Below are 16,528 nucleotides of genomic sequence, written 5' to 3'. Positions count from 1 at the left end.
CACATAAAAATATAAAGTTTCCCATCAAAAGTTATGCTAAACCTAATTTAAACAAGTTTCTAATTACAAGATTCAATTATTCAAAGTAAGCATGATCGAGTCACATAATACACAGGGCTCTACAGTGCGACCATTTCACTCGCATTTGTAACTGAAAAGTACTTTGTGCGACTGTGAATAAATATTTAGGAGCACCGGTGCGAGTGACCTGTTCATAGTTGTATAATACAATCAGAATAAAAACTAAAACTCCAAAATACATCTACACTACGCAACAGTTACTTTCACACTGCTTTTCATCACCTCAGTCAACCGAACAAGTGTGTAAATACTGCAAAGAAGCCATTATGATGAAGATAGTAACTCTGTACATCATCTGCTTCTCTCAACTCTCAACCGCCATCTTTTATTGATCCCGCAAAATGACCTGCACCTGCGACCTGCTCGTGTAGAGACAGCGGTAAATTAATAATAATGTTAACGCTACAAGGTGGGTTTTAATTCAAACTTCTTTATTAAATAATTCCTCACCAATCATAATCAAGAGTAGCAACTGTTCAGTTGCTCTCTCTTCACCAACTCGTACCGGCTCACACGCACAGCGCATTCACTTCATTTAAGCTCATGGTTTCCAGAGATCACTAGACAGTTTTCATGTTTTGATTTAATCCCCCAGAATAACACAATATTATCAGCAGACATGGCAACACTGTACTGGGGGAACCCATCTAAAAGGAACAACTGATAAACAAAAAACTAATAAAATGTAAAGACAGAAAATGTGCTTAGTTATAAATAATTTAATATAAAAAAATAGATATTATAATAACTTCATGAAATATTAATAAAATGCTAAATGATGTTTAATTACTATGGGTTGCACTTAATATCATTTTGACATTAAGCTTAGTAGGCTATCTCCTTAGAAGGCTATTAGCCTTTTTCCTAATATGGATCATGTTTGTGTTACTTTCAATTAGGACTCTTTATTGTTTAAGTTATTTAAAAATAAATATTTGATGCTTGTTTATTGAAAGGAAATTCTCTTATATCATGTACTCTCTTATATTATGAACTGCTATCAAATACCCATGATGAATGTATTCATTTAATTACATCTTTAAATAAGCTGATCAACTTTCTTATAGCTGGCACATGTCTCTAGAAAAGACTTATTTTCATAGTGTGCTGTGTGTTTTGTTTTGTCTATCTGGCTGGCAGCACTTGCACCAGTAGAAACCATCCACGCACTGCTGTTATCAATGTGTACAATGTGTATAAATATTTCTGTTTTGAATGAATAAACCGGAAGTCTCTGTGAACATTCATATGTGTCAGTGTGTGTGTTCATTCGGACTGTCCAGGTGCCTGAACTCTTCGGTAAACCACACTTTCTAGCTCATAGCAGCACAGAACTAATATTTAATCATTGTAGAACAGGCTGAAAGGGCTGATGGAGATCTGAAGACATAAATGAGATTCCTGAGATACTTGTAAATCTAACATTTATTTATTTATCAATTAACCAACAGTATTTCTCAATGCTATTATTTTAACTCGATTGACAGTGACCAAGAGCAAAGAACTTACATTTAACTGTTTATGCCAGACAAAAAGCTCAGTGAATTTACTTGATTCAAATTCGTACACTGGCTCCACGTGATTGACTTGATAAAACAAATATGACGATCATATATTTTCAATGCCCTGAATAAATATAAACCCCCTGAGCTGAGGATTGAACATCATTCTCTGATGGTGTCTGATAATTTGTTAATTGCACGTTTAATGTGGTAATCTCGAGAAAACATAAAATATCCACAATAAAATATTAATTAAAAATAGCCTAAATATTTAGTAATAAGGGCATTGGAAAATCCATTTACATGTGACTGCATGAGTGTAATGCAGCGGATCATTTGTGCGTTATGTAAACCCACACTTCATTGTGCACTCAGCTATTGCAGCTATTCACGAGATAAAGTGTACTTAAATATTATTCATTTCAGTCCACCGATTTAAATATTACTCAATTAACAGTTGTGAGATATAAAGTCTATATTTTTCAAGTTCGTAGTCTCATTAAGTTTTCTTTTTTCATTCATGTCTATTGTGAATTCATAATGTGTACATTATAAAAGTTTTGCACAACTCGGTGAGTATTACAATTCACAGTCAAGCAACAACAGTTACAGTATCAAATTTTTGTCCGTCTTGTGTGAAAAAAGTGCGTTTTTTGAAGCACTTTAAAATTACCTTCATAATAATGAGATTGGATTAAAAAACAATGCACTTGAAAATTACTTTCATAATAATGAGATTATTTATAAAACCCTATTTGAACTATTAACAAGTTACCAGTCGTTCTTAGAATTGCAGTAGTTATTAAATTTTATTTATTTAACTGTCTTTTCATTTGGTAATTTGGGGTGGATACATATTTTAAAGAAGGTCTAAACGCAGTAAACATAGATGAAAACATTTACATTTTCAAGATGAGTGTGTGAGACATAATTTATCCCTATCAATACAAATTTGTGTCTTGGAGGAAGGGCCCTAAGCTATAAATTCTATCTAATTCAAGTCACTGCAGGCATTTGCATTCTCTATAAGAAACAGCAGTGGAGGCAAAGGCATTTTATTCCAAGCATAGCGATGCAGTTTCTAAGCGCAACAAACAAAAGGTAAGAAAGCCTCTTAAATTAAGTATTTGGGCGTAATTATTTCTAACATTCATGTCTACAGCCAGGAAAAAAACAGTGATTACCTGGTTTGTAAAAAAGAAAATCAGTGGGCAATTGCTAGTTTATTGCAATGCTGACAGTACCATGTGCAGTTCAGTGGGATGACAACAATGTATTCAAAACTAAGTTCATTTTTCGCTTCTACATACTGCACTGATCAGCTGTCAATGCCCTGCTGCAGTCAGCATCTCCAAAGACCAAATAGTTGCTTTCACAAGGAGGCTTCGGAATTTGGAGGCAAGGGTTGGTTTGCTGGAGGCATGTTTGAATGAGGGGTGCACGGTGGCTTAGTGATTAGCTCTTCACCTCACACCTCCAGGGTCAGGGGTTAGATTCCCACCGTGGCCCTGTGTGTGCATGTTCTCCCCGTGCTGCGGGGGTTTCCTCCGGGTACTCTGGTTTCCTCCCCCAGTCCAAAGATATGCATGGTAGGCTGATTGGCATGTCCAAAGTGTCTGTAGTGTATGAATGGGTGTGTGAATGTGTATGCGAGTGTGCCCTGCGATGGATTGGCACTCTGTCCAGGGTGTACCCCGCCTTGTGCCCAATGCTCCCTGGGATAGGCTCCAGGTTCCCCAAGACGCTGAAGGATGTTTGACTGAGAAGAAACCCCAGTCTCATCAGCGGAGAGCTGATCAATCTACATGCACAGTAGACAGTCCCGTCACTGTTCCTTCAGTGACCCCAATGCCTTTGGGCGCTCAAAATGACTGCCAACAGTGTTTTGAGAGTCCGCCATCTCCTTGCCATCAGCCTGCTCAAGAAGACCATTTGCCATCAGGCCATGGGCACTTGGGTGGTTGCTGATTTAGGTTTTCCATCTGCGGCATCTACACCCTTGACTGCCCACACTTTCAACCTGACAGAACTAACAAATCACCAACTGATAACTATTTCGATGCTTGAGCCTGACGATCCGGCAGTTCAAGAATCAGAGTTTTCAGCATTTTGTCTTCCATCCACCACTTCACAGTATTGCCCTTCGGCAATGTCCTCATTCTGTTTGAGATTGCCTGAAATGCTGAGAATCACGTCACATTCACAGCATCGTGTTTGCCGGTCTCTCCTGCAGGCAGTGATTCTACCATATGTGATTTTAAATCACGTGTCCCTGGACAAAGAGAAAAAACTGTATCTAGATTCAGCAGGAGCAGATGGGAGACCATGGGCAGATCATTTTGCTGTGCTTTTGTTTAAAAGCTTAATTCCCCTCAACATTTATCAGAACTGGGCAGGTTCCGTTCATGTCAATGGATCCAGGGGGAAAGATGCACTGCCTAACAACCTGCATCAAACACTGTCAGATGCGGTTGGTCAGAAATTCCACCAGACAGCCCGTGACTGGAAGCGGATAAGAGATCAAAATAACAAACTTATCCGAAACAGACAAACAACATTCCCACTTTTTAAAAAAAAATAATTTTTGTAAAATTACTGGATTAAAACACTTCTGATAATAACTGACTTTATAACTGACTGTACTCTTTGTAATTAATATTTAATAAAAGCTTAATTGTATTGGAAAGTGAACAGCAATTTATTTATTTGCATATATTATTTTCAATATTAGATCATATTTACATACATGACTCTGTCTATTAGGGGCGTGCATGAAGCCAAATTATGGATAATAACTTTAAAAAGAATAAGGATTACTCACAAAAAAAAAAAAAAACCCAGAAAGATGGATGACAAAACGTGTGTAGAGTGAAATGTGTAATCAACACATCTACAACTAAATGAAACTACAACTGTGAAAAACATAAAACAAAGCTGAACTAAATAATTTTTAAATTAAAATTGAGATTTAAAAAAAAATGAATGTAAAAGAAAGTGCTCTATTTTTTCATAAAAGTTTTATTTGAATTTTTTTCAGTTATAAGTCTTATTTTTTGAAGATTCAAATATTGTTTTCAGTGCCTGAACATGCCAAACAGCAGCAATCAGAGCAATAAGAGTACAGTTACTCAAAAATATGATTTATGAAGTTTCTTTTTCGAGTTAGGGACAACATTTTTACAGTTTAAAATCACTGACAATAACTTTTGTTCATCACATGAATTTATCCAATTGGCACCTGCTATAGGCATGCCTAGGGTATCTACAACCCATTCTCACATATTGTCCATTTCCCCAAGGACACCTAGAAATCTGTATGGATAATGTTTCAAAGCAGTCCTGCAGGGCCACACTGGCAACCTGAGTCCACCTCCTCACAATCCTTGTGGAGACAGGCAACGCGTTTAAAATTATATTGCACAAAACTGAATTCAGTTTTTTGAATCACACACAAAGTCATGTTTCCTTGGTTATATTACCCTGTTCTTTTTACTCTCTGACATTTTCGCATCTCATTTACATTTCTCAAATGATTTCAATGGTTTATGATCTACGTGGAGTACAAAAAAAGTTCTGTCTCCAGTTACTTCGAATCTCGATAGTTAGACTTGGAAAATTATTTGTTGTCATAAACGCTTGTCAAGCATAGATTTACTTCTTTTTCTTGGTTAATAAATGCTGAGACATCCTTAAATGTAATATAATTTAAGGAAATGTGCATTAAGTTTTTTTCTGTCTTCAACCCCATCTTTTAGATTTTCTTGTGCTCCAGGTCTGAAAAGTTAGCAGCCAAGTAATTACAGTAAGACTCACAATATGTCAGTCGCTCTGCCGAAACGAGGAGCTGGTCATAAAAGTCGGTTTGCAGAAAAATGACAGTGAAGATGAAAATCTCGATTATCTGTAATTCTGTTTATAATATAAACTATAATATACACTGAGACTTATTACTGTTGCCCGGACCAATATGGCGCAGACGTAGACCTACGATCCATCGGCCAACGCAGAGTCTATGCATGTCCATGAACACAACAGCCATGAGTCGCAGTGAAGTGATGTTTACATGAATCTCGAACTGCAACATTCGGAAAAACAAGTGGAGAAGGTGGAAACAAAGGGAAAACAGCATAAGTGTTCAAAAAGAGAGAAAACATTACCAGTAAATGTCAGAGAGCAGAAAAACAGAGCAATATAACCAAGGAAACATGATTTTGTGTGCAATTCAGAAAACTGAATTCATGTTTCAGGTTTGTGCAAGATAATTGTAAATGCGTTTTTAAATTTTTGATTCACGCTTATGATTTTTCAATCCGTGACCTCATTGTTTGCTATTCTGATAACTTTGCATTTATTTTTCAGTTTTGTACAATATATTTTTACGCGTTTTTAAATGTTTGAAAATATTTTTTTAATCCGTGACCACAATACTTTTGACGGAAAATTAATCCCATAAAGCAGGAACATACTGAGGTGTTAACAAGACTAAATTATGGTCTGATCCATCGAGTGGAGGTAGGATAGTACCTCTGTATGCTTCTTTAACATTTGCATACAAAAAGTCCAGTGTTCTTTTTTTTTTTTATCGTGTAGTGCAGTCAAAAACCTGGTGGAAAGTTGGGAGAGTGGAATCCAGATTTAAATGGATAAAGTCTCCAGTAATTACCACAAAAGCGTCAGGTTGTTTAGACTGTAACTTATCAAAAGTAGCGTGTATAATATCATATGCCGCTTCCTTGTCAGCTGATAGTGGTTGCACCACCTTTCATTCACAAAAACTGAAATCAGAATTGGGCAGGTTCTGTTACCACTAAACGTAACGTCCCTGTCTGCCTTAATAATCCTGAAGCCATGTATGGAGGCACAATAGTACGGGAAGTCCGTATGCAGCCATGTCTCTGTGAAGTAGGGCTGCACGATTATGGCCAAAATGATCATCACGATTATTTTGATCAATATTGAGAACACTATTATTTATCACGAGTATTGATTGATTTTAGGGACAACATTTTTATTGCACTTTCATATTTAAATAAACAGACCACTGCTTTCACCTCCATGTTGTGCTGCATTCCTGCTAATATACAAATCTTTGCATCAAATTAGACTGGTCTTTAAAGTGCATAATCTTGTAGAAGCCGAATACTTTCGGTTTTTGTGAATCCATAAAAAATAATGCATAAATACTTATAAACAATATAAACTAAAATAAATGAATAAAATAAAACAGTATATAAAACACACAAACAGTAAACTGAAGAAAGTCATTGTCCATGAATCTGGGTGTTTGCTTATGCTAGTGTGTGTATAACGTCATGTACCGTCAACTAGGAAGCGGCTTATACTTCTGGTTAGAAAAAAAACCTGCTAGTGATATATTTGAGATGATATTACCTTTCTAAAATCCACACACGAGACGGTAGAGTACACAGTGCACAGTATAATTGTAGAGTACTTTATTTGGGACACAACTTTAGCATTTACTCTCCAAAGCATGTTTTCAGAACAGAAGTAACGTAATGAGTAAATCTCCCCCGTGCCGCGCGCAGAACAACTAATCGATAATAAAATTAGTTGACAACGATTTTCATAATCGATTATTATCGATTTTATCAATTAGTTGTTGCAGCTCTACATGTTTCTTTAAACAGATTTGTCCGGGAGTAATTGAATCCCTTCTAAAAATAATCAATTCTTCCCTTAGCACTGGATATGTATCTAAATCATTTAAACTAGCAGTTATCAAACCCCCAATTAAAAAACCTGACCTCGACCCCCGTCAATTGTCCAGCTATAGACCAATATCAAATCTTCCCTTTATCTCCAAGATATTAGAAAAGTTTGTAGCACAGCAGCTATGCTCATTCCAACACAGGAATAACATTCATGAAATGTATCAATCACGATTTAGGCCTCATCATAGCACAGAGACAGCACTGGTTAAAGTAGTAAACGACCTACTATTGGCCTCTGATCAGGGCTGTGGCTCCTTGCTTGTGTTACTTGACCTTAGTGCAGCTTTTGATATTATGGATCATACTATTATCCCTGGTAGACTAGAAAAGGTTGTTGGCATTAAGAGAACAGCCCTCTCCTGGCTCAGGTCTTATTTGACCGATCGCCATCAGTTCATAGATGTAAATGGCGACTTCTCCACGTATACCGAGGTAAAGTTTGGCGTTCCACAAGGTCTGTTTTAGGCCCACTGCTTTTTACTTTATATATGCTACCTCTGGGTCAAATTATTCATAAAAATGGAATTAACTTACACTGTTATGCTGATGATACACAGTTGTAGGTTTCAGCAAAGCCAGATGACAGACAGCAACTGCATAAAGTTGAGGAATGTGTAAAGAAGAATAGACATTGGATGCTTATTAACTTCCTTTTACTTAATTCTGACAAGACAGAAATACTTTTACTATGACCAAACGTAGTAACTAGAAGTAAACTCTCTGATCTCATAGTAACTCTGGATGGTCTTTCTATTCCATCATGTGCAGCAGTAAAAGACCTTGGTGTGATGATTGACTCCAGTCTTTCATTTGACGCTCATGTAGATCATATTACTAGGATAGCCTCCTTTCATCTCAGAAATATTGCTAAGATAAGAAATATAATGTCACTACATGATGCATAAATATTAGTTTATGCTTTCGTCACCTCTAGACTTGATTATTGTAATGTTTTACTGTCTGGATGTTCCAGTAGGTGCATAAACAAACTCCAGTTATTCCGGAATGCAGCTGCAAGAGTCCTTACTAGAACCAGAAGATACGACCACATCACCATGATCTTATTCACATTGCATCGGTTCCCGGTAAAATTCGCATTGATTATAAAATACTAGTACTGACCTATAAAGCACTAAACAGTCTCGCGCCAGAGTACCCAAGTGAACTTTTGGACTTCTATGATCTGCCACATCTACTTAGATCAAAAGGTGCAGACTACTTGTTGGTACCTCGAATAGTGAAGGCTACAGCAGGGGGAAGAGCCTTTCTTATACAATGCCGCACAGTTATGGAACAGCCTTCCAATTAGTGTTCGGGACTCAGACACAGTCTCAGTGTTTAAGTCTAGGCTGAAAACATATTTGCTTACTCAAGCTTACCATGAATAGACTTTCTTTTACGCAAAGTACACAGTCTTATCAATCACATGATAGTAAGCATACCTAATAATCGCTTCCTCTCTTTACCTCCCTCTTCCTTTCTGTCGAGCCACACATGATTTTATGGAGATTCCAGTGATCCTGACCGTTTCTGCTCTTCGGACCTGCCTGATCCATCCTGATGCCCTACCTCTGGATGGAGCGCTCATCAACTGGCGGCCACAGCCTGGAGATTGCTTAGGACGGTATTGCTTGGACTGCAATTACCACATGTAGTTTTGCACCGAGGTCTTCTTTGGTGAATAGTGGACTAGTTCAACAAATAGACTTCATATAAAAACCATAATTAACTTTCTTTTACTTTCACACTATCTGCTGTTACCCACATGAGGATGGGCTCCCTTCTGAGTCTGGTTCCTCTCAAGGTTTCTTCCTCATTTCATCTTAGGGAGTTTTCCCTTGCCGCTGTCACCACCAGCTTGCTCAATAGGGATAAATTCACACACTTAAAATCTGTATCCTGTGTTTATATATTTCTGCAAAGCTGCTTAAATAAAATTTAAATTAATTGAAAAAAGTTTAATGTGCTCTGCTGATTGTTGCAAAATGGTTCTGAGAGAGGTTCACAGCAGAAGCAGATCATAGGCTTCAATACTAGAAAAAGCACAGTTTGTTTGGTAAAAGTATATAAGCTTGTACAGTATATGTCCAACAGAACTACTGTATCTTCTAGCAAGCAGTGTTTATTCAAATGAAACATGACTGCCTCCTACTGGTCTTGTATTCCCTGTGCCCGCAGCACAGGCATGATACCACATGAAATCGTTGGATCCCTTTTGGTTTGACGTGCATTTTTAATGGCTACATCTGTATTACACACTGCATACCAGGAACACCCCCACAAGACAGAGATGCTCTGACCCAGTCGTCTAGCCATCACAATTGGCCCTTGTCAAAGTCACTCAGATCCTTATGTTCAGATCAACTTTGAGAACTGACAGGTGCCTTTGTAACGAGATAATCAATGTTATTCACATCACACCACGTACATTTTCGTGACTGACCTGATGGTTTGCATTTTTTAACAACAACAACAACAACAACAACAGCAACAAAAAGGGCTATGTACTGCAGCTTCAAGTTACTTACCTGCTTAGCTGGGAAAGAATGATTTTTGTCAAGCTGTGCAGCAATCGGAGCAAGTTCTTTTGCTGCATAATCCTGACATGTCTGCCTCAGAATTTGATGGAGTTCAGGTAATCCTGCAAGCTGAGTGAAGCAATTTTTGCCAAATCTCACAGCTCTGTTCAGGGCTGAAACACACAGAACATGATGTACTGGATTTTGAATTCAATATTATTTTTCTGTATTGATTACAGAGGAAACAGGGGACAGGCTGTGAGAAAAATATATAATCAAAAACTAGCAGAAAAATAAATTCAGATACAGATAAAAGTTAAATATCACATTGGCATAACAGCAGCTACTGCACTTGGGTACACCTAATACAGCACTCATCTGTTTTCTGCATTTAAATAAATAAGACGCTGAAATAGAGGAAAAGTGAAATGGCACAATGTAAGTGTTATGTACTGCACATGAGCTTATGTGCAGTAAAACCTGGGTGTATTGAGCCTCCTAATTATCACCAATTGAAGATTCCCCGTTTATGGAGTGACGTCAAATCAAAATGGCTGCACACACTAAACAGTGTAAAGTACCTGTTCTCTACTTTTAAATTAATTTAGAGCAGTATTAGCTTTGGACCAGTTAATATACAGACACAGTACTTGATTAAATCTATTACAACGACCATACTAATCACTGTTTTGAGAAGGTAATCATCAACATTAGAGCAATCACTAACATTAGCCAGGCAGCTTGTTCTTAACGCCAGATTTTACTGTCTGCTGTTGTTGCTGTACTGCAATTTCAGTCCAAAATGTTGCATGAATGTTTGAAGTTCGCTATAGTAGAACAGTACCAATAGCCGCTCAGGCCTGTAACTGTGCCGTTAAGGTAGCTTTTTATGAGCTTTATATGCTCAGACAGAGCAAACAAAAGACATGCTTTTGTGGAAACATCCATTTTGAATAAACAATAGACATCAAGTTTAAGTGACAGTTTCTCAACTACACATCTGTTAGCACTCTCTGATCTCTGTCTTGGTATCCAAACCAGTACCCCAAGATAGATGATGAAGGTAAGTTATAGGCAGATTTTTTTTTTTTACTTCTTTTATTTAACATTCTAAACAACCATGTAAAGCACATGTAAACCACAAATAAAAAAATTTAGATGGCACAAACATACAGTGCCCTCCACTAATATTGGCACCCTAACAGCTCCGAGTCTTCTCCTATAATGCCTGATGAGGTTGGAGAATACATGGCAAGGGATCCGAGACCATTCCTCCATACAGAATCTCTCCAGATCCTTCAAATTTCGAGGTCCATGCTGGTGGACTCTCCTCTTAAGTTCACCCCACAGGTTTTCTATGGGTTTCAAGTCAGGGATGGCCATGGCAGGATCTTGGTTTTTTGGTCAGTAAACCATTTTGTGTTGATTTTAATGTATGTTTTGGATCACTGTCCTGCTCTAAGATCCAACCATGGCCGATTTTAAGCTTCTGGCAGAGGCAGTCATGTTTTCATTCAATATCCATTTATATTTGATAGAATCCATGAATTCCATGTATCCTAACAAAATGTCCAGGTCCTCTGGCAGAAAAACAGCCTCAAAACATTGAAGAGCCACCACCATATTTAACCGTGGGCATGAGGTACTTTTCTATATAGTTACCTCTCTGTGTGCACCAAAACCACCTCTGGTGTTTATTGCCAAAAAGCTCTATTTTGGTTTCATCTGACCATAGAACCCGATCCCATTTGAAGTTCCAGTAGTGTCTGGCAAACTGAAGATGCTTGAGTTTGTTTTTGGATGAGAGTAGAGGCTTTTTTCTTGAAACCCTTCCCAACAACTTGTGGTGATGTAGTTGACTTTGGATTGTAGTTGTGGAGATATTCTGACTCTAAGATGCAATTCTTCTGCAATTCTCCAGCTGTGATCCTTGGAGATTTTTTGACTCAAAAGGTTAAACAATATCGAATATTTTTCACAGCTTTCTTTGCTCAAATTTCCCAAGGGTGCCAATAATAGTGGAGGACACTGTACATAACATCCCTCGTCATGAGAAAATTTTGATAAGGAAATACAGTGGGGGAAATAAGTATTGGACGAGTCAACATTTTTTTCAGTAAATATTTCCAATGAAGCTATGCACATGAAATTTTCACCAGACATCAGTATTAACTCAAGGAATCTGTAAATATAAAGAATTCACTAATTCTAGTGATGTTTCTACTACATTCTTCTAATGTCGAACATTCTTAAAAAGAAGGAATGCACTGGCAAACTCAGCAACACCAAAAGGCCTGTAAGGCCATGGAAAACGACTAAAGTGGATGATCACAGAATTCTTTCCTTGTTGAAGAAATACCCCTTCACTACATCTAGTCCAGAGCACTCTCAAGGGGTTAGGCATATTATTGTCAAAGTCTACAATTAAGAGACGCCTTCGTCCGTTACCAGATGTAAACCACTGGTAACCCTTAAGAACAGAAAGGCCAGGTTAGACTTCGCTTAAAAAAAAAAAAAGAAAAAAGGAAGGGCTCGTGCTCCAAAGCATACCACATCATCTGCCAAACATGGTGGAGGGCGTGTTATGGCATGGACATGTATGGCTGCCAGTGGAACTGGGTCACTGGTGTTTATTGATGATGTGACTGCTGACAGAAGTAGCAGGTTGAATTCTGCAGTGTACAGAACAATACTTTCTGCTCAGTGTCAGTCAAATGCTGCACAACTGATTGGACGGCACATCACAGTACAGATGGACAATGACCCAAAAAGTACAGTGAATGCAACCCATGAGCCTCTTAAGCAAAGAACTGGAATGTTCACCTGACTTCAACCCAATTGAGCATGCTTTTTACTTACTGAAGACAAAACTGAAAGCAGAAAGACCCACAAACAATCAGCGACTGAAGGCAGCTGAAGTAGAGGCCTGGCAAAGCATCTCAAGGCAGCAAACTCAGCATTTGGTTATGTCGATGGGTTCCAGATTTCAGGCAGTCATTAACGGCAATGGATTTACATGCAAGTATTAAAAATAATCATAATATTTATGATTGTTATGTTTAATAACTTTTGAGCCTGTGAAAATGGAGGGACTATGTAAAAGGTTGCTGTAATTACTAAACAGTTAATGCAATATTTTTGTTAAATGCCTTGAATTAAAGCTGAAACTCTAGAATTAAAGCACATCTTGCCTGCTTAATTTCAAATCCACTGTGGTGGTGCACAAAGGCAAAGTTACGAAAATTGTGTCACTGTCCAAATACTTATGGACCTGACTATGTTAGAGCCACCTGGGACAAAAGACATATTTCAGATGCATGGCCCTCCATTAAAGAGCCAATTCTTCAGCCAGTGTATAATCTGAAAGTAAATACCAAAACCATTGTAAATTCTTTTTTTTTTCTATTAGTTAAAAATAAATAAATAAATAAATAAATAATAATAATAATAATAATAATAATAATATTTCGTAATCTATAATAATAGATTCGTATAAAATGTGAAGTTTGATTTGGCGCTATGACTATAACTGAACATTAACATATGGATAACCTCAGGCCTAGATTTGTATCGAATGTGATTAGGCATTGTATGTTTGATTTTTTATCAACTTCCTTTTTAATAGCAGTAATAGCATGCTTTAGCACTTAAAGTGTTGCTAGCATGTGTAAACATGTTTCTAGTATGTTACTAGCTTGTTTAGAATTTGCTGGCATATTTTTAATCTGTTGCTAGGAATACATAAATGTAAAACATCACTTCCTGTTACCAGTAGGTAGCGCTATGACTATAACTGAATATTAGCATGTAGATGTCTTCAGGCTAGGATTCGCATCAAACATGTGAAGTTTGGTGAAGATTGAACATTGTACATCTGAGTTAGTGTAAAACATGTCAGTTCATGTCGCCAGTAGGTGGCACTATGACTATAACTGAATTTTGCCATGTAGATGTCATCAAGCCCAAACTTTTATCAAAGATATGAAGTTTGGAGCAGACTGGACATTGTATGTTTGAGTTATAACAACTTCCTTTTTCATGGCAAAACATCAAAATTTGTGAGACTGCCACGCCCACACTGTGCAGTGAAAACTCAAAAGCTTTGAAATTTAGCACTGGCCTTTAGATGAGACTGACCAAATATAATGTCGTCTGCAAAGTTTGGGGTGTTTTCGGGTATGTTCAGCCCCTCTAAAATGCGATTCATTTGAGAAAAGGAGTAGAAGAAGAATTAAAGCTGCAAGCAGCGATAAACAGGCCCTCACCTAACAGTTCCATTGTGAAGATATTCGTCGTAACATAACAAATACCGTTCCAGCAATGTAACTTTGTGATTCTCATATTCATCGTGGTGACATTATACAACCCCAATTCCAAAAATTGAAAAGTTGGGACAGTATGGAAAATGCAAAAACACAAACAAAAAGAGTCATTTGAAAATTCAATTCAACCTATACTATATTGAAAATACATTACTTGATGTTTTACTTTTGTGAATTTAATTTATTTTTGAAAATATACACTCATTTCAAATCTGATGACTGCACCTTTAATAGTTGAGCATATTTACAGTACAAACCTTGTCAGTAAACTATGGGGACAAAAAAAACCACCCCCCGAAAAAAATAATCGTTCAGTAATCGCAATCGAGGTAAATTGTTCATTTAAACGAGATTTTGATTTTAGGTCATATCGTCCACCCCTACGTTATACAACTGTATAAATTTTCCTATACTTTTGCTTGCCAGTGTTTTCCACAGTACTTTGTGAGACTGTGGTGGGTAGACCTCTGATCTTCATAAGAAAATTTTGTACATTTTAAAGTTAAATGCATCAATCTACTGCACATTGAGAGCAAAATTAAGAGTCTAGCTCTATGACGAACTTTGTCCTCTTGTAAACTATTTTGTGTTCTTGTAGTAATTTAAACATAAAACATTACTTGTATAGCTATGAATGTTGATGACACAGCAAAAAAAAGTCATACCCACAAAGCATGGTAAACGATATGGAGTTTACTGTGGTTCACAAGTGGTCAAACACAAAATCGACTAGAGCATACATTTAAGCCATCAAAAAAATGTCGCAAAAGTGGTTCCATGTGTTGAACCGGTTTATTTTTAAAGAAAATATCTGGTTCATTATGAAACTGTAGTGGGACAAATTAAACTGGCAGATCTAGGTTACAGTCTATGTAATTAAGGGAAACACTGTTATCCATCTTTTGATCTCAAACCCAAATGCCTTTGGTGTATAGCACAAACAAATGAATTGGCCTCATCATTCCAATACTTTCGGAGGTGACTGTACATTATTTAATTTCAACTTCAATGTACTATGGTTGTAGAGTGATTACTTGAGTTATTATATTCTTCCTGGGAGATCATATCTTTCTGCGATTCTCCTCTGATCTCTCTTATCGACAAGGTCTTGCAGTCTGCAAACCCTCAGCTCACAGGATGTTTGTGTGCTTGTTTGTTTGTTTTACGCATCATTCTATGTAAACTCTAGAGACTGACCTGTGTGAAAATCCCAGAAGATCAGTAGCTTCTGAAATACTCAAACAGCCCATCTGTCGCCAATATCCATGCCACAATTAGACAGAGGGACCCCCGAACCCCCGCCCTTCTGATGTTTGATGTGAACGTTAACTGAGGCTCTTAACCTTTTTGTATGCATTGTGCTGCTGCCACATAATTGGCTGACTAGGTAACTGCATGAATCTGCACAGTTGTTCCTAATAAAGTGGGCGGTGAGTGTATGCTACACTATAAAAATCAACTCCTGCAGTGATGCATGAAAAGTGAAGGTTGAAATAAAGGATGATTTACAGCTTGTCATTCTAAGGCACCATATTTGTCATTTTTTGAAACATGCTGTCGCGTTTAGTGGAGTCTGAAACAGATTTGTGGTTAATGTTTAAGTGTAATATAAACGACGGGAATTTTGAAAGCCAGTACACGGCTCTTATATAGCAAGCACAAAAAAGTGTGTTAAAGGTTGTAAAAGTCTGTGCGCTTATTGGCGGCGTGTGATCCAAACTGGCTACTCAGAGTATATCTACATGTCATGTGCATAGGGTGTATAAATTAATGTCATTTTCTGTGCAATACAATTTTAGAGTATTAAATGCAGTCTGTTAACTACGAAAACAGAGCGTTGACGGTGTATTCCATATATTATTGCTGGGATTTTCAGTCTGCAAACCAAACCAGTTTAACGATGACAAAAGGTTGCTCACACAAGTTAGCTACAACACTGTCAGGATTACAGCTTGCTCTCTAACCAACACCAGCTAGGTGATATATTTCTGCTTGCGTGATTTTATTTTAAAAATAATAATAAAAAATAAAATTAAAATATTCGAATAATTAAAAAAAAAAAAAAACTATTTATCTGCCATTCAACTGTTGAACAGGTCAGGCTGACTCCTTTAGAATATGGAAGATATTATACCATGAAGACAGCTAAAGCCAATCACATATAAAATGCAAACTGAGTTGAACATGAAGAATAATATATTAGGTATATCTCGAAAAACATTTACTGACTGACCTTTCCGAGCTTTAAAAAGTGCTGCCATCTTCGATTTTTCTTCGTCGCTGATGTATTCCGCTGACATTTGCTGCACAGCGACCCCTAGTCACAGTTTTCGATAGGTGACCTATTTCGGCACAACACCTGCATTCATTAA

General features: G+C 37.3%; 1 protein-coding gene across 2 annotated transcripts in view; it reads right to left on the bottom strand.

The window, feature by feature from the left end:
* The window catches only part of acads (acyl-CoA dehydrogenase short chain), a 33,648-nt gene extending 17,122 nt beyond the window's left edge, over positions 1–16,526 (bottom strand). Inside the window, exons 1-2 of one of the 2 annotated variants that reach the window (XM_053686619.1) lie at positions 16,390–16,526; positions 9,844–10,007 (exon numbers count right to left, since the gene is read on the bottom strand). In XM_053686619.1, the coding sequence (XP_053542594.1) occupies positions 9,844–10,007; positions 16,390–16,456 (231 nt within the window). In that variant the 5' untranslated portion in view covers positions 16,457–16,526. The remainder of the gene's footprint in view (positions 1–9,843; positions 10,008–16,389) is intronic. The other variant, XM_053686618.1, reaches the window with a different exon arrangement.
* Between the last annotated feature and the right edge of the window lie 2 nt (positions 16,527–16,528).

This window comes from Ictalurus punctatus, chromosome 16 (genome assembly GCF_001660625.3).
Source record: "Ictalurus punctatus breed USDA103 chromosome 16, Coco_2.0, whole genome shotgun sequence".
In the NCBI taxonomy this organism is placed as follows: domain Eukaryota; kingdom Metazoa; phylum Chordata; class Actinopteri; order Siluriformes; family Ictaluridae; genus Ictalurus; species Ictalurus punctatus.
This window is presented reverse-complemented; position numbering and strand designations above follow the sequence as displayed.